The sequence below is a fragment of the Sorghum bicolor genome, chromosome 8 (genome assembly GCF_000003195.3).
Source record: "Sorghum bicolor cultivar BTx623 chromosome 8, Sorghum_bicolor_NCBIv3, whole genome shotgun sequence".
NCBI lineage: Eukaryota > Viridiplantae > Streptophyta > Magnoliopsida > Poales > Poaceae > Sorghum > Sorghum bicolor.
Window position 1 is genome coordinate 59,381,850 of NC_012877.2, and position 18,680 is coordinate 59,400,529.

Consider the following 18,680-nt stretch of genomic DNA (forward strand, 5'->3'; position numbering starts at 1 on the left):
AAGACCTTGTTTAGTTTCTGGACGAAAAGTTTTTGATACTGTAGCATTTTCATTTGTATTTGACAATTATTATGCAATTATGGACTAACTAGACTTTAAAGATTTGTCTCATAAATTACAGAAAAACTATATGATTAATTATTTGTTATCTATATTTAACGCCTAAGTTTTTGGATAAGAAATATTGAAAAGTTTTTTGATTTTGGATGCAACTAAACAAGGCCTAAGTTTGGAAATGCGAAAATAATTTGAAGACTGTGTTGCTATTCAAAAGAACTTTTAGTAGCCTAGAGTGAGTACGTTTTTTGCTTAAAAACAAAGAAAAGGAGTGAATACTGAATATATGTAGAGGATTATTATAGGGCAGCAAACGCACTTTCTGATTCTGAATCTTGCAATGTCACACCCTGAAAACGCTGCCTTTCTTTTCGCTTTTGCAAGCATATGCCACCTTTCAACCCTGTAATAGCATCCATTCAAGCAATGCACGATCGTCTATATTCCTCTAAAAATAGTACAACTTGGAACCAAGGCCTTGTTTAGTTCCCAAAAAATTTTGCAAAATTTTTCAGGTTCCCCGTCACATCGAATCTTTAGACGCATGCATGGAGTATTAAATATAGATAAAAATAAAAACTAATTGCACAGTTTGGTCGAAATTGACGAGACAAATCTTTTGAGCCTAGTTAGTTCATGATTGGACAATTTTTATCAAATACAAACGAAAGTGCTACAGTATCGATTTTGCAAAAAAATTTGGAACTAAACAAAGCCCAAATTGCTGTTTGAAAGACAGCAAAAAAGGAAGAGAAAAAAGGGCCCAAAAATCATCCTGCCTTCTGGACTCCCGGTCCTCCAAATCGGAATGTCGGCACGAAACACACAAGGGTGTGCAGCCTTTGGCGACACAGGTCCCTGTCAGCTGTACTGTACTGTACCACAGTGAGCTCGCCGCTCATCACTCATCAGTGCGCTCTCTAGATTTATATATGTATATATAGAGAAAAAAAGGAATTTGTTGGACAGTCAGATCTTATGATTCTTCTGAAATGACTGGGAAACAAGACAGCTTATTTTGTCACACATGTTTATTTTCCAAAAAAAAAATAGTCACACACACAATGTTTTTTTTTTGAAACAAAGCAATCGTTTTATTGCCTTCTCACGGGTTCACTTGAATCCCAAGTTACCCAAGAGATTACAAACTCTGAGGGGGATCAGTCCAGACATAGGATTGATCCGGGTCCCAACTCAAGCCAACACGAGCAAGTTCATGAGCACAACTGTTACAAGATCGTGACGCATGGACCACATCTACATGTACAAAATTCATAGAAATAAGAAATTTTGCTTCTCTAATGAGAACACCAGCAACCGAGAAATCATAGTGGCATCATACTGGCATGCAACAAAATAGAACAGGTCATCTTGTTCTTGTTTGCTTGACCTGTTCGGTTGAACTTCACACACTGACTTATTAGCCATGTAACAGAGTTTTTTCTCTCAAAACAAATCAGCTTCGACTGTCAGCCGTAGAAACCATCAACCGAACAAGCACTCCATATGGTGCTGATTTCCGGTAGGCCTCTCAAATCTCCATGGTGCTGATTTCCGGTGGCCACCGCGTGGTCAATCATCCATGGGCGCCGGCCGGGCCGCCGGCCAATCATCCCGCCGCCTGGTTGGTGAGGCCGGCACGGCGGCACCCCATCTGGTTGGTGCTGCTCGGTGGCGTCTGGCGCCCATGGCTCACATGCTCCCAGTCCCAGGTTTGTCTCTTTGGGACAAGGACATGCATCTGGTTCCTCGCCAGGACTGTGTGTTGTTCCCGTCGCCTGAGCTGTTTGTGTTGCCAACAGCACGTTGCTGCCACTGTTCAGGGGACACTGGACACGTCATCGCCTCCCTGGCCTTGCCACCGGGCAACCTTACCTCATGGGCATGAATGAGCATCGACTGATGCATCACCCTCCAACAGGGTTGCAGTGTGTGGTTCCATGAATCTGGGCACTACTCTTTGACAGTGCCACATAACATGAATAATATCAGGATATGGCACCAGGAACTCTGATCATTGTACAAATGAAAAATGTCAACATATCAGTGGCATCAAGCATTTCAGAACAGGTTCATCAACTTAATTACTCAAGGGGAAGAGATGATTTACTGTTATTCTTCTAGCTGAAATTCATAATGAACTTATTGCTGCTAATCATAGGCAGGACTTTAACATAACATGCACCATAAATTAGCACTAGGTACATACAATGGTCCAGAACTCATTGCCAAGCTAAGGCATATATCTACAGTACAGCACAGGTTTATTAAGTATACGCCGACGAAAATTTCTCACGCTATCCCTAGCTAGGCTAGCTAGACAAGGCTCTTCATCTTACGCCTCAGCCACATTGGCCTAATATCTACACTCAGCGAGAGGAAAATCTCCCGGTTGCTCGCGTCCAAGAAGACGTCGGGCGCCAGCGACTTCTCGACCGGCGACAGCTCCGCCATGGCGCTCATCACCTCGATGCACCGCGGGATGCTGAACCTGTTGTCCCCATGGATCTCTGGCTTCTTGCTCTCTCTCGGGGCAATGGCATGCGCTTCCATAGCATCAGAGGTCCCATCCTCGCTGGGCCTCCTGGAGAAGCGCCATATTTCTCCACGCGGTTCCTCAACTGGCCTCCTGGAGAGCTGCCAGGAGGGTGGCTCGGGACGCACCTGAGCCAGTGGTTTAGGGTACAGGTGCCCATTCATGGTCTGGACTTCCACGCCGACTAGAGTCTCCTGTTGGAATGAAGACTCCCTGGACACTGGAGACGGAGGTATTGGGGAGAGTTGTCGGTTCATGTAGAAGTCATCTTCGTCGTCGCTTGAGTCAACTTCAGTCCCATTTCTTTCTTGCAGTATAGGTGCAGCAACACTGCTTTTACCATCCAAAATAACACCAACTGCAGAATAAGAATGAGAAATATCTTAGTTTCAGGAACAGGTTAAACTTGCACATTGAATCATATCTTATCCCATTAGTTAACAAATACCAAGCAAGCCATCATCTGTTAAAAAGACATACATGTTACTCTTTATCTGAACAAAAATAGGTGGTACAAGCTGTTCAGGAAGACAGCATAACATATCAGGTTAACTTCAAGATATCCAAAACTACCAGCCAAAACAAAACAAGCTATTCAGGAGGCTTAGAAAACACTTAAAATGAGGGCTTCTTTCTATGGCCCTGAAAAGTTTACCCTCCCTTATTTCACCCAAGGTTCAAGTTCAACTATCATCCCTCAAAATGACACTCCTATAGTCCTATCCAACTGGTGTTAAGTGTAGTTTAAAAGGACAATTTTGCTCTGAGGTAGAAAGTGTTCAGTTTGTACGGTATATCAGGTCTCTATATGTTGTTCTCAAATAAAGATCACACCAAGATTATGTTGTGACATACCAACTACAAATATGAGATATACTTAACACGAATTGATATTTCAGAGTGGAAACTCAAATGTATGTTTCCATTTCAAAACGTCCAACAGCAGCACAGAAAGAGTACATGCATAGGTGTGTATTGCCAGATTTCAGACTTTTGAGCTTAAATAAACATATCTAGTCGAAGTGGTGCCTCCACGCTACTGGCACCATGGGTCGTTGCTCTGTTGTTGCATAACACACATCGCCACTCAATATCGGTCATGACACCTCACCACCGCGAGTTATGAGCTGTTACCACAGCCATCCGTCGCCGTCGTGAGCTCACAGCATGGGACGCCATTGACCTGCAGTTGTCGCATTCTGCACCTTGCTATTGCCCACACCCACAGTGCCACCTGCTGCACACACCACCGCAACACTGCCGACCTGGCGCCGCGAACTCCATTCGCGCATAGAGCATCGCCTCTGCTGCTAGACCCTGCGGCTCCCACGTAAAGCATCAAAACCTGTGCCTTCCCACGACGACAAGGGCACCTGTGCAGCTCTCCTGGGCCTGTGAAACTCCCGCAAAGAACACCCATACCACTCCTCGCCCATGCCCTTCTCAGTTGGTCCCGTGACCACACGGTTCCTAGTCAGAATAACATCAGCATTGCCATCGAGCTCCTGCGGTCCTGCCTCTGGCTTGGCACAGTGCCATCGACTGAGCTGTCCCACAACATAATCGAGTGAAGCCTGCCCACGCGTCCATGAACGAGCCTGCCCCCACACCCTCCTTAGCTACATCTGAGCCGTCACCTCTGACCACAGGTGCTTTAGGGTTTGGGAGGATAGGGATAGGGAGCAGTGAATGGATGAGCAGCTGCCCGTCGGACAGATCACAGATGTCCCTTGGATGGCAGTCATTTTACGGATAAAAGTTCAACCTATTGTCAAGTGAGGGAGGATGAACTTTTAAGGGCCATAGAAAGAAGCCCTCTCATTTTACCAGTGCAAATAAGGAAATTTCTCGACTACACTTTGCATACCAAACTAGCATTACAGTATCTAATTCTATATTAAGACAGCACTCCATGAAGTCAACTACTCTGAAAAAATTACCAAAGTATATGTAGTTCCTCAAAAAGCATTCTCAAGAATAGCCTGCTTATTATTTCTCATCAACTTGAGATAGCATGCCTTCCTATCCTAGTCTCCTAGATATTGTTGCTAAGGACTCACTGCTGTTCTAATGACCCCTAGTGGTCTTGGACCGATCTCACAGCTAAGAATAGCCAGCTCCAAGATCTGCAAATAGGGCCATAGTAAGCTCGATGGGGTTGGCAGTCACCTTTGTTAGAATGCCTCCATAGTCAAGGTTTGCCTAGAGGAAGGTGCGGTGGTTGGCTGTCATAACAAGTTGTAGAGATGGTACTAGGATATGAGTTCTAGTTGTAGAGGTTAATTAAAAGATCAGTTACCTTCCAACAGAACAGCCCCTGTTCCTACAGATAGGAAAAGAGGGTAGTGCAGGCCTGCTGGGACTTTCAGAAGAGCCTTTGACCATCTGCCTAAATCCTCTGATACAATTATACAGCAGACAACTCCTGAAAAAGCTGCTCTAGCTAGGAAGCTAACAAGGTACTTCATAACCTCTGTATCCAGATTCTAATGTCTCTACGAAAAATGATAGCTTCTCCCTCCCTCCCTCTAGGCCCAGGTAAGATTGAGCAGTAACATTGGGTGCCAGCCTGCCAGGTTCTATTGGTGCACAGTTCCTGACAACACTATCTAGCTGTTCCTAAGAGTGCTACAACATAAAATTGTTCAAAACAGTATCAAGCAATGAAAAAATCACAAATCGTGCGAAAAAACTATCTAGTTGGCAGTTAAGGAAGAAACTTGTGCAATACTAAGGTACCAAACAGGATTAAACTAGAAGATATCTGATGCAAAACTCCACATTAAAATCATTCACTAGACTCCATTCCAGTGATCCAGTCCTTAATTGCATTACCTTTTCTCCCAAATGGGTTTCTACAATCATCGCATTTACAGTTGATGGAGCATCCTGCCCCTCCCTTCAAATTAAAAAAAAAAACATGTTTCCTTAATCACAAACTGTCATGATGAAAATGAAAATTAACAGGACAAGGCTGAATATGAAACCTGGTAGCAGTCACAGTACTTCTTAAGGCAGCCTGACTTCTTGCAGGTGCATTTTCTTCTAATAAGATCCATAGGGGACCTTATGACTTGTTCCTGAAGCCAATAAATAGCAGGATCACCAAAAACAAAATGAAAGAAAGAGTATAAAAAGATATAGATAAGGTGATGTAAGAAGAAATTCATACCACTATGTCTTGACCAGCTTCTGATGTTTGGACAGGTTTCAGAGGTAAAATCAGTGCAGTCCGTGGAGCAACTTGCAGTGGTTGCTTGTTTTCACAAGGTTCGCATCCACATGACTCAGTACAACGTGACCCAGAAGCAAAGCATACACAATAACTGTTGCAGAATAACACAGATAATGATTATACACAAAAGAGAACTTAAATTAGCAAGAGAAAACAAAAAGCAAGGCACACAAACACATGGTCAGGTGTGGAGGTCACATGCCAGTGCATAGGCAATGGCATGCACTAAACGTCCACAAGACTACAGGTGTGTGCATAAACCAGCCCGATTTACTTAGCACAGTTTTTTCAACACAGCAGACTAATCACGATTACTCCATGATTCATAAACATATTGGTAACTGGATGTGATCAGGTATATTGACTTTGGTTAGCATCGACAACCAGTAGGCCAATATTAGTCACAATTATTTTGCCAAGTCTGGGCGACTGACTTGCAGCCAGTAGCATGAGCTTGGCAATTCTGGACCTACAGTATATGAGCCCATTAGAAATCAACATATGCATGCATACACACACATATTACATTGGAAGCTCTGTTTTTTACCTAACTCCAATCTATTTATTCTCTGCAGTCTCTATTCCATGCTCTGCAAGATGTTAATGCCCTCAACATATGAGTTAATAGGGTTTACACAATCAGGTACAGCCATCAAACTAGGTAGTAGGCAGCATGAGCCAACAGGACAACTTAGTCGACTAGCCAACAGACGAATCATGCATGTGTAGTTGACTAGTTGGTAGTGGTGCAGTAACCTGGCAAGTCCACCTGACTTTATAACTATACTTGAAACATTGATTCAGCATTCACCTTTATTGCAATTGTGACATGTGTGTTAAACCCTCATCGGCAAACTCAGCTCTCTCCACAGGATGAGTGGTACACAGCATTACGTCCAAATACACCAGAAAATGCAGCATGCTCTTCTTCCACTGTGCAACCTCACAGCGGGATATAATAAAACGAGAAGCATCAATAAACTTAGAACTAGCAATGGAATCAGCTTCTTCTCATTAATCTATATCGAATTACGAACTGGACTACTGGAGTTACTGGTGAGCTCAAGATGCTCAATAAAACCGCAGCATTTTGCTACTAGGCAGTATGAGATTGACGAAACAAAAATTAGCACCGTACATTTGAAACATGTAAGATTAATCAGATCTAAACCTGCCTAAAACAACACTGAATTCATCAGCGACAGCAAACCAGATCAGCAGCGCATCAAAATGGTAAAACGTCCTAGGCGCACACTGACGACGACATGTCGGACTGAAGGGGTAAAAAAGTTCGTTTTTTTTTCCTCCAGCCACACCTCATTCAGTCATTCCTGGTGAAACATACACTGCGGGGCCGAACGACACAATGGAGAAGGCTGCAAGCCCGGTGTGGGGATGAAAGAGGGGAACTTACAGCTTCATGCACCTGGACTTCTTGCAGCTGCAGGTCTTGCACCCGTCCCCGTCCTCCGCCTTCCTCCTGATTGACCCAGCAAAGAGAAAAACAAAAACAGAGTGCGGAGTGAGGAAAAATTTGTACTGTAAGCAGGAGCGAATCGCACGCAACGAACCAAAAGAGGAAACCGGAAACTTTGCAGAAAAAGGGGAAGGCGCACGGACCTCCTCTTCCTGTCGGAGGTGCCGTTGGCCTCCGCCGGCGCCGGCGCTGGAGCTGGAGCCGGCGGCGAGACGGCCGCCGAGGCGGTGGGCGCGGCAGCCTCGGCGGCGGGGGTCAGGGCCTGGACCGGCGCGGGCGCGGGGGCGGGGGCGGGAGGTGGCGGGGGCGGAGGCGGAGCAGGAGCAGGACGAGGCGGGGAGAGGCGCGCGTCGTCGGGCTCCGATCCGGCTGGCTCCTCCGGCAGCGGGAGATTCGGCGCCCCCACCTCCGCGTCCATCGGATCGGGCGCCGCCGCCGCCGCTGGCAGCGCTGGCGGCGCCCCGATCGGCGGCTCGGGCGGCGTGGTGGGGCTCGCCGTGGCGACGAAGCGAAGGCGAGCGAGCGCGTGAGGAGGTGCGGTCGGAAGGGGAGAGGGAGGGAGGGCACGAGGGAAGGGAGGCCAACTGGTGAAATGGGGGGCTTAGGGTGCTTTGAGATTCGCGTCCGCTGCTGGGGACGGCTGTGATCGGGTGTTTCCTCCTTGGATCCGGTTGGGTTCCGTTTCGACCTGGGCTGGCTTTTCTCTGGTCACAAAACGTGATTAGCACACACACGCAGCATAAAGCCGCAAGCTTTTTCTTTTGTTTTGGCAGGGTGTGATTGGTAGTGGAGTGATTAAATACTCAACTTTTTTTGTAAATTTTAGACACATAACCTTTATTATATATCTAGACATATACTACATCTTTCTTTTTCCAGAAAACATGTACTACATCTAGATTCATAACTTCTGCTATGTATATAGAAAAGTCAAAATGACTTATAATTTAGAATGGATGGAGTAGTAAAATATTAGCAGTTAAATTCCAAATCATGTGCTCCAGATAGATTAGTAGCAGATGAAATAATAATCGGGTTTGTGGTGTGCAAATATAAATTCCCACGAATCCAAATGTTAAATGAATACGAGCATAGATAGCTAAAATGAATGTTCCGAATCCTATGCTCTAGATGAATTAGTAGCAGCTCGAATATTAATTGGATTTTTTTTTTGGTGTGTAGATATGAATTCGCACAAATCCAAGAATGAAATGAATACGAGTATGGATAGCAAAAATGGATACTGCCATATTTATTGCTCTGGATACAGTGTTTTGGTAATTCCTCTTGATTTTTAAATTTGCTACATCTCTTGCCGGCACGCTCTCTCTTCCACTGCTTCATGCTACATCTACATCACCTTTTGTCTTTTGCGCAAAAATATCACTTAGGCCTTGTTTAGTTTACTCCAAAAATAAAAAACTTTTTAAGATATTTCCATCACATCGAATCTTGCAAGACATGTATGGAGCATTAAATATAGATGAAAACAAAAACTAATTGCACATTTTGTCTGTAAATCGCGAGACGAATATTTTAAGCCTAGTTACTCCATGATTGGACAATGTTTGTCAAATAAAAACGAAAGTGCTACAGTATCAAAATTCAAAAAAATCGGATCTAAACAAGGCCTTAGTTCACTCTAAAAATCAAAAACTTTTCAAAATTCTTCGTCACATCCAATCTTGCAGCACATGCATAGAGCATTAAATATAGATAAAAACAAAAACTAATTGCACAGTTTGTCCGTAATTTGCGAGGCGAATCTTTTAAGCCTAGTTACACCATGATTGGACGAAAGTAATATAGTGTCAAAATCTAAAAACTTTTTGGATCTAAACAAGACGTTCAAGTTAAAAAAAAGATAAGATAGTAATTAGAGTGATGTATAAGAAGTGGGAAAAGATTGCCTTAAGCCATCAGTGATGTTATCTCTGAGAAGTGTTCTTTTAAAAAGTATATATGACATAAGTGGGACCAGGGAAAGCATGCATTAGGCTCAAAATCTTTGCTTGTCGACATGGCAAGAGTGAGAGTATGCATAGACTTGGATGGTGTGCTCTGCATTACGGGAATTTGATTCATCTGACTGAATAGTGACGCACTTTCATTTCATCGTGTACTATGCATTGCCTTGTGACCGAGGCTGGCAATTTGACATGTCTATGAGTTTATCGTGCATATTCTAGCCAAGACCAAACCAAACAAAAAAAGAACACATTGGTTCACGCCTTGTGATCTTGCATGCAAATTTCCGTCAAGGTGCATGTCGTTATCGATGAGTGCCGTTTTGACGTTGGTCATGGATACTATCGCGTTCGGCCATGCCGTCCTACGGACAGCGCCAATTCTCTAGCTTGAATTGGGACGTCAGTATGGTCCTTTGGTGGCTGCCAAGTGCCAACAAGTTGCCAAGGAATTGGGTGATTCTTTGGTCATTTTTATTTAGAAAGTATGGACGACGTATATGTAACTACGCAAGGGGAGGAATGGACAGGTGTTTGTTTCAGCGTACGTCACTCGCTCGGTGCTGCTGACCTGACAAGGGCCTTGTTTAGTTTCCAAATCTTTTTAGTTTTAGTCACTGTAGTATTTTCGTTTTTATTTATTAATTATTATCCAATCATGAACTAAGGCTCAAAAGATTTATCTCGCGACTTACAGATACACCGTGTAATTAATTTTTATTTTTAAATATATTTAATGCTCCATGTATATGAAGCAAAATTCGATACGATGAAAAATCTTGAAAAGTGACCAAGACGTACGGAGCTGCTGGGTGCTTGGTGCAGTGCAAGCCGCCAATAGGAAGATTGGTGGATGTGCATTGGATTCTTTTGGGTTTTTTTTCTACTACTATTCAAAACCTGTTCTGGATGTGCACTTGGTTGCTTCTCGTAAACTCTTTTTTTCCTTCTTCTTGGGGCTTGTTTAGTTTCAATTTTTTTTTTTTTTGCAAAATAGACACTATACCATTTTTGTTTATTTAACAAATATTATCCAATTATAGACTAACTAGACTCAAAAGATTTGTCTCACAAGTTGCAAGCAAAATTGTGCAATTAGCTCAAAAGATTTAATGCTTTATGCATGTACTGCAAAATTAAATGTGACGGAGAATGTAAAAACCTTTGCAAAAATTTTTGGAAACTAAACAAGCCCTTAACGAAACACATGCTCGGACACGTTCCTGGAAAAAAATATAAAAATAGTTTGACCTTAGATAAATAAGTCTTGCGGTTCAACCTCCATAAATAAAATCTTAACAGTTCTGTCATTAGGTACATACAAATTCCACGTTTTTTGATCCCAGATAATGAACATAAATTATACAGACATACAGTCACAGGAAACACGACGACGTCCTTTGAGCTAAGACATAATTTACCAGCAAACCAAATGCCACTGGTGATTTTGGGAGGTAGAATTCTGCCATCACACAGTGGATTATTATAGCATCACATAAATAATCGTTGACCAAGAGAAATCGAAATGGTGAAACGAAGTCCATCACTATCTGATGGTATGATAGAAACAATTCTGGTGCATTCGGCAGGTGGGCGATCTTGTGAACCAACAGGAAGGGCCTGTACAGAAAGACACATTAGATGAGTTGAGACAGGGAAGAGGATTAACATATCAACAAGCAAGGGTAATGAGAGAAAAATAGAGAGGCAAAGAAGTTGACCACGAGGGGCAGAAGATGATAAATTCAAGGCGCTGGCAATTTGGCCTTGGGATCCTCATTGTTTACGTCGCCACCAAGGGAAGGGAAAGAAGGGATGGACTTGAGAATCAGCTTCCTGCCAATCGTACAGATTGGAGATAGCCGAGTACCCATTCGTGGGGGAGAGATTCGCTTCTTGTTTGGTGACACGACTTTAACAGAAGTTTGAGGAGATGAATTTCCATTTAGGATATCTGATGTGCTATCGCCAAGTACCATTTCTGGGTAGTTTTCGAATGGAGAGAGCATAATGTCAGTCTTTGGAGGAGCTTGTAAGTTGCACAGCCGAGAAGGATGTCCAGTGAGTTTTGTTGAAGATCGTGGTTTTTTGGAGCTTTTCTTGGAGCTTGGGGGTGGAAGACAAGCCAAGGGTCTGGGAAAAGCAAAATGCATTAGAATTCAGTATATATTACATAAGAGGCAGGATTCGCAGTAACAGATGTGTATCTTGCAAACATATGACATACAAACCTGCACTCCACCATGGAAGGTGTGGTCAGTACATTCTCAGCAGGAGCAGTGTCAGCAGTTTGGTAGATGACAAGCTGTTTATCGATTTCACTTTTTTCTTCTTTCACACAAACATTCTTTTTTTCCAATCCCTGCTTAGGTTCCTCTATGCCTAGCACAGCAGCCCCTTGAATCAGGTTCCAAAAAAAATACTTTAGAAAATAGTAGTTTTTTATGGATAGCAGAATGTAGGACATGGTTAGTTGGTTACTGAGACAAAAAATGAAATAGCTAAGCTAGCCATAGTCTTACTTCGTATAATAACCAAAAGTTTGGATCTAGTATTGTATATGGCACCCTTTCAGAATGATATAGCTAAATTGAAGCATCTTGCTTTAAACAAACCAAACATCATACAACACAAGCTAATCTTAGGCAAGTTTTACCAAGTAGTGGAGTTTCTGTTGAAAATATAGAAGCACACCAATTAACAATCATAGCACTAGTATGGTCACAACATTGTTTGAAACTATACTGTGGCCATTTCCAGCAGAAGCAGAACTAAATTATTTTGTCGAAGAGACAGACCCCAACTCCAAACTGAAGCAGCATAACCAGATTACCATGGCGATTTAGGAGACAACAAATTAAAGCGTACTCCAAAATTAAATAAGGTAGCAAGAGATACAACTCTAATATGTGCAAAGGTCTTTTTTTTTTTGCTTTTCTTAATAGGTAACTAACTAACAGAGGGAATATATGGTATTACATTTTCAGGTTGAAAGGTCAAACATGAGGTCCTAAAGAACTCAGTGAGTCCAGATTTCATGTGAAGTTATAACTAGTACTATTGATTGGAACCATCTCTTAGCTGCTTTTGTAACTTGTATATTGAATATGACTGCATGGCACATGGGTGCAAGTGCAACTATGAACTTAGAGCATGCATGTTGATGTTGCAGTTGTTTATAAAACAGAAGCTTATGAAAAATGGATTTGACTCACCCTCCCGTTTTCCAAAAGCATTCTTACAGCCCTCGCATCTGCAACTTATGGAGCATCCCACACCGCCCTTGATGAAGAGTAAACATAAGATGCATACAAAGGGATTAAGAAGAAAAGAAAGAGCACTAAATCAATGTAGGACTTGAAACCTGAAAACATTCACAGTATTTTTTTAGACACGACGACTTCTTGCAATTGCATCCTCTTTTGTGACGAGCTGAAGCAGGAGTTTTATTAGAGAAGTCCTACAATATTGAAGATAATGATATTAGCAACAGACAAGACTAAAGGAAGCACTTAAGTACAATAAGTTAGTGCCTCTTACCCCTAATTCCAGACCAGACTCAGATGTATGAATTACTTTAGGAGCAAATGCTAATGGATTGCGAGATTCAATCTGTTGACGTGTAGATAGAACTGTTTCTGTATGACTCTGGTTGTTCAGACAGCCGATACACGAACAAGGCTCAGAACAATAGACTCCAGCGGCAAAACACTCACAGTAACTGCATGAAATTAAGCAAAAAAAAATTATCATGTAACAGACACCAGACAATCTATCACTGTAAAGACAGTTTGCCACGAATAGAACATGGATCCCTTCTCCCTTCAAAAGAGTCAGAGCCATGAAACTAATTCAGGAAAGAGTAAACATTCATTAGAGAAGGGTCAGACACTCAGACCAGACAAAATATCAGTTTGAAGATAGAATTTGAAAGGAATAGCATGGAAAGAACATGGGTAACTCTTGAAAAGGATCAATGTTTTGAACCTAGTTCAGAACAGGGTGAACATCCATTAGAGAGGTCAGATGGATGGCAATGACTTCAGGTAGAACGGCAAGTGAAGGAGTGAATCATTTAGGGAGGGATAAATCTAGAACAGCTAGCCAAAAGAAATTAGCATGGCACAGATTTTATTAACTGGGACTTTTTTATTAAATAAGGTAAGATGCCATTATTTTTTGCAGGAATTATGTGACTTGTCCTATAAACAATCAATCTCAAATAAAGAAATATACTTGCTGAAAATAAATATCACAACTAAGTCATTATTATCCCTGATAAAGGGAGTAAACCAACCAAAAATAGAATCCATGATGAACGCTAATGAGCATATTAGTGTTATTCATGAATACAGGAATAAACAAGGTAACCAGGTATAGAGATGACTGTAAATCAAAACTTGAACACCTCGCAACTTGATTAGGATTGATAGAACTATTAACTGAATGCTGTTACTAGCCTACTTCAACTTGCTTGTGACTAGAAGACTATTGTACTTGTTATTTAACATTCTGCCCAAAACTGAAAAACACTTAAACAGTATAATGGCAGATACACCTACATGGCTATACATCTTAGTCAAGGAAAAACATGAACGGATAAATGATTAATCATTTAATCCTAACCAGAGTTATTCATAAGTCATAAACAACAGCACCTTTTTCATACAATGATACCTAAAATGAACCAAATATTCAAACTTACAGTTTCAGGCATTTTGACTTCTTACAACTACAACGCTTGCATGAAGTGCCATCACCATTATCAAACTTCTGCCTGGAAAATACTATTGCATTTTATGATTTTTCCAATGAAATAGTGCTATTTGACCCAAAATAATAGTCAAAGACATAGTACCTTTTCTTCTTGGGACTACCCTGACTAGAAGCTTCGGCAGTTGCAACATCAGTTGTTTGATTGAAATCATCATTAATAATGATTTGCTCAGAAGGTGCTGGAGAAGATCCAGAAGGGCCTATCAAGTTACTCAATTCATTTATAGTAGACTGAATCTCTAGTTTCTCTTTAGGTATTGCAGCAAGGGCATTCAAGTGCAAGCCAATACCAGGCAATGCACATGGAGGGGTTCTTAGAGGCTTTGAGTTGTCACCAGAAATAGTTTTGCATTTGGGGGTAGTTGAATTTACAGGATGATGATCTGAAGCTTTGTCTACACCTTTATTACTAACCCCAGCCTTTTCGTTGAAAAGGCTGCGCCTACGCATGCCACGTAAATGCTGTGGCAAGGCCTGAAATAGCAGAAACATGTCCTTTTATAAGAAAAAAAAACATTGATAGTTCAGCCAAATTAGCACAGCCTATACAATACTATATTTACAGGAAAGAAAATGCTATAAAGCAAAGAGAGCTGAATACTGGTGGGTGATGGCAATATTGTTAACACGTGGACACAAGATTATGCAATTTAGAGCAATACAGTGCACAAGGCACATGAATGGAAAACTGCTAATAAACATGTTGTTAAATCCATTCTCGTACATATAGTATCCAAGCTAATATTAGTTTGTATGTACAGATGTATTGCACTAGTCTTCAAATTAGATCAAGCCAATTACCACTTAATCACAAAGCAAGCATTAGTAAAGCCAATATACAAAACTTTTAAATGATAATTGATAACACAAAGCATACATACATTTTGCTCAGTAGGCATGTGATCTTTTGGCTCATTGAGCTTGTTACATGGCATCAACTGACTTTGCAAAGCACCAGGGAGTGTTTGGGGAGTATAAGCTACTGCAGCCCCTTCAACTGCCCCAGTCCAGTACAGATGGGGTTCATGCACAGAATTTTGGGCGCAATATCCACTTGGCTGATCATCCAAAAAGGATTCACAAGAGTAGGGATCATCAGACTTTTGTGTATCATCCACTGGTTGTGTTTCTGTGCCAGATGTTACAGCTAAAGTCAGCATATCACTACTTGATTGGTGTGTAATCATGTAATCCCCATTATATGCTGCAGGTTCATCATTGTTTTGTTCAGATAGCTGGTTTTCATGAACAACTATCCCAGAATGTGATGAATCCATTTTGTCTAGGCCACTCTCATCAAGGTTCATACCTTCTAGTCCTGTGCACTCCTGGGACATGGTAAGGTCTGTTTTACCGTCACCGCACTGATCCTTATTGCTTTCCATACTGCCAGCAGCATCCTGTATGGATTGACTCAATTGGCCTGTAGAGTTTGATGTATGATCTGAAGAATCAATAGATGCCTCGTTTAGTTGACAAGTGATATTGCAACTCTCTGACACAATGTCTTTGCATCTGATCATTCTAAAAGAGCCTGAGGGACATATTCGAGTCCTGACACTGCTAGGTGAGTGCAATTCTTGAGGAAGCTGAACAGATTCATCCCTACCAGCATGAAGTACAAACTGTAAGGCAGAACCAAGACAGATACATAAAAGTCGACATTAGCTAGAAAGCATAGGGAAAATTGAAAATTACCTGATCAAAACTTTAGTTTCCTTTGCTGGATTAACATGTGGTGAGGCAAAGATCGAAGAAACAGGCGCCAAATCTGATGACTTGAATAGCTGCACATTATGTGCTGTGTCTAAAGGTTTAGGCGGTGGTATAGGCGAGAGATTGTTGATGAAATTGAAGACAGGAGAATCCTGCAAGCAGTAAAATCAAATTAGAAAATTTAAGCCACTGGTCTTTATTTCATCACTAAATATGAAAGCGAGCTTAGGTGCCCTGATGTCAATCAATTGAGGATTGGCCAAATCCAAACCATGACCCTTTTTTTAGCAAATAGAGATTACCACAATCTTGCGTAAGAAGGAAGTCTGCCAAACCACCGTAACTTACACCAACTTTTGCCCCAACCCACTTAAGAGAAAACACACATGCAGGCAAAACAAGACCAGCATATCCAAAGTAACGCACAGAGTTGCATGCATTAAATAGGATACAAGTTTATCTATTACGAGTGCTTCATGAATACTTGAATTGTGATGGCAAAGTAACTCTGCTGATTGGAAAGCAGTCTTGCAAGGAACCCCAAGGCACATTGAAAGGCCTCGAATGATGAGCTAAACAAATGTAGCATTGCTGAGACATATAACAGTTGCATAAGACAATGAAGTGAGGATTGGCTAAATCCAAGCCATGACCCTTTTTTTAGCAAATAGAGATTACCACAATCTTCTGTAAGAAGGAAGTCTGCTAAACCACCGTAACTCACGCCAACTTTTGCCCAAACCCAGTTAAGAGAACAAAAGCACATGCAGGCACAATAAGACCGGCATATCCAAAGTAACGCACAGAGTTACATGCATTAAATAGGATACAAGTTTATCTATTGGCGAGTGCTTCATGTATACTTGAATTGTAACGGCAAGTAAGATAGTTAAGTGCCTCTGCTGATTGGAAAGCAGTCTTGAAAGGAACCCCAAGGCGGTACCGCACAGAGTTGCATGCATTAAATAGGATACAAGTTTATCTATTACGAGTGCTTCATGAACACTTGAATTGTAACAGCAAGTAAGATAGTTAAGTGCCTCTGCTGATTGGAAAGCAGTCTTGAAAGGAACCCCAAGGCGGTACCGCACAGAGTTGCATGCATTAAATAGGATACAAGTTTATCTATTACGAGTGCTTCATGAACACTTGAATTGTAACAGCAAGTAAGATAGTTAAGTGCCTCTGCTGATTGGAAAGCAGTCTTGAAAGCCCAAGGCACATTGAAAGGCCTAAAATGCTGAGCTAATCAAATGTAGCATTGCTGAGAGATATAACAGCAGCATAAGGGAATGAAATGAGGGCTAGGACGTCGTGATTGCCAATAAAGTCTTTCGATGACAAAGCAATGTGAATGATCACAGAAACTCATATCCAAAGCTACACGCAGTTTCCTCAGCTAAATGAACAAACGACCTCAGTTTCCAAAGCTACACGCGGGAGTTCGTCAGCCAAATGAACAAACTACATCGGACTCTGAATAAGAAGTCGCATTTCCCATGGACAGAAGACCACCCACCAAACGTATCAAACTAGCAGGCAATGCTGCGATTTTGCCGATCTACGCACTAGCGTTGGAGATCCAAAAGCTCCGAACCCACCATTTCCTAACAATGGACACATCAGAGCTTGTCAAATCCACGATGTGGCAATCCAAATGGACAGACACCGCCCCAGAACTCACCGAATCAGCAGGCCAATCCGTCCATCTTGTAGAAATGGTTCGTCCCAGAGGGTTGTGCAGGCATTTGCTAAGCCCCCAAATCCCCAAGCCCCGACAGCAGGGGGGGTGCGTCGATCAGAACCCTAATCGCCCAACCACCCGCCGAAATGCGGCATCCCAGTCCCCCAAAACAAATCACCAAAAAAAAAAAGGTCAATCAAATGCGGGCGCAGCAAATCGCATCGGCCGCGCAAGCCAGCCGGCCGCCGACCGACCGACCAATCCAATCCAATCCAATCCAATCCAGGCACTGCCGCGCCTACCCACGAACTTCCCCGCCCCTGCCCCGACTCCTAAACTCCCCAGAAAAAAAAAATGCCCCCCCAAAACCCCACATCAGAACATCGAAATCGGTGGGGGAAACAAAGCATCAGCAGGGGCGCGAGCGAGATGGCGGACCTCGAACCCGGCGGCGGCGGCGGCGCGGGGCCTATCCGGCGTGTCCATCTGGTCGGGGGACCTCCCGCATCTGCCTCCCCCTCCCGGCCTCCTTCCCTTCCCCGCCGCCTCCTCCTCCCCGCTCCTGCTACTGACGAGTGACGATGAGCCCCCAGCACCAGCACCAGCACCACTAGTCCTAATACTAGTAATTTTTCGTGTTCTGCGAGTGCGAGTCTGCAGCGACTGCGTCACCCACCCCAGAGCTCCCGCCGCGTGCGGTCGGCTCGGCTGCGGCTCGGGTAGTCGGGTCGCGGGGGCCGGGTACTGCGGGTGCGTTTCAAGGAGGCGGCCATGGGCGGGAACCCCCCAGGTTTTCGGCGGTGGGGGCCGAGCTGTCAGTCAGTGGGGACGGGCGCCTGGGCCATGGGCCGCCCGCCGCAGCCAAAAGGCCAGTTTCGGATTGGGCCTTCCATGTGGGAACGGGAGAAAGATTTTTTTCTTTATATTTTTGAGTAGGACATAAACTGAGGATTTGAGATTCACCTGGCCGATTTACGAGGCCAGGCTGGAACTTTTCTTGCCCCTTTTGCGTAGTATAGTAGCTTATATTTGGAAGAATGTTGTTGTTTGGGAGGGGCGCTTGTACGTGGAAAAGGGAAACAAAGCCCCCAAAAATAGTTGGAGGGGGCTTTAGTTAGCTGTGCCTTTCCATTTTACTGTATGATAACCTTTATTTCATCTTCGAATTACGTACCTATTTTTATTATGTATGCTAATCATTGATTAATAATAATGGTATAGTTTGGCAGATG

At 42.9% G+C, this 18,680-nt stretch overlaps 2 protein-coding genes across 2 annotated transcripts; both read right to left on the minus strand.

Annotated features, from left to right (window-relative positions):
- Positions 2,117-7,875, minus strand: LOC8076665. Its single transcript, XM_002443469.2, has 6 exons — positions 7,449-7,875; positions 7,243-7,308; positions 5,766-5,919; positions 5,581-5,673; positions 5,429-5,492; positions 2,117-2,951 (listed from the first exon to the last, which is right to left on the minus strand). The coding sequence occupies exons 1-6, from the start codon at positions 7,721-7,723 to the stop codon at positions 2,374-2,376; spliced, it is 1,230 nt and encodes a 409-aa protein (XP_002443514.1). The 5' UTR covers positions 7,724-7,875; the 3' UTR covers positions 2,117-2,373.
- LOC8076666 (protein tesmin/TSO1-like CXC 2) lies at positions 10,525-18,158 on the minus strand. The gene is made up of 11 exons (XM_002443470.2): positions 17,887-18,158; positions 15,747-15,916; positions 14,930-15,653; positions 14,131-14,522; positions 13,978-14,049; positions 12,813-12,993; positions 12,637-12,732; positions 12,488-12,554; positions 11,504-11,669; positions 10,994-11,405; positions 10,525-10,892 (listed from the first exon to the last, which is right to left on the minus strand). The coding sequence occupies exons 1-10, from the start codon at positions 17,932-17,934 to the stop codon at positions 11,018-11,020; spliced, it is 2,304 nt and encodes a 767-aa protein (XP_002443515.1). The 5' UTR covers positions 17,935-18,158; the 3' UTR covers positions 10,525-10,892; positions 10,994-11,017.

Coding starts and splice junctions, on each gene's coding strand:
- LOC8076665 (XM_002443469.2), bottom strand. CDS start 7,723: ATGGACGCGGAGGTGGGGGCGCCGAATCTCCCGCTGCCGGAGGAGCCA. Junction 5,920..7,242: donor AAGTCCAGGTGCATGAAGCT/GTAAGTTCCCCT, acceptor ATTCTGCAACAG/TTATTGTGTATGCTTTGCTT. Junction 5,674..5,765: donor AAGCTGGTCAAGACATAGTG/GTATGAATTTCT, acceptor TATTGGCTTCAG/GAACAAGTCATAAGGTCCCC.
- LOC8076666 (XM_002443470.2), bottom strand. CDS start 17,934: ATGGACACGCCGGATAGGCCCCGCGCCGCCGCCGCCGCCGGGTTCGAG. Junction 14,523..14,929: donor ACATGCCTACTGAGCAAAAT/GTATGTATGCTT, acceptor CTGCTATTTCAG/GCCTTGCCACAGCATTTACG. Junction 14,050..14,130: donor GGTAGTCCCAAGAAGAAAAG/GTACTATGTCTT, acceptor AGTATTTTCCAG/GCAGAAGTTTGATAATGGTG.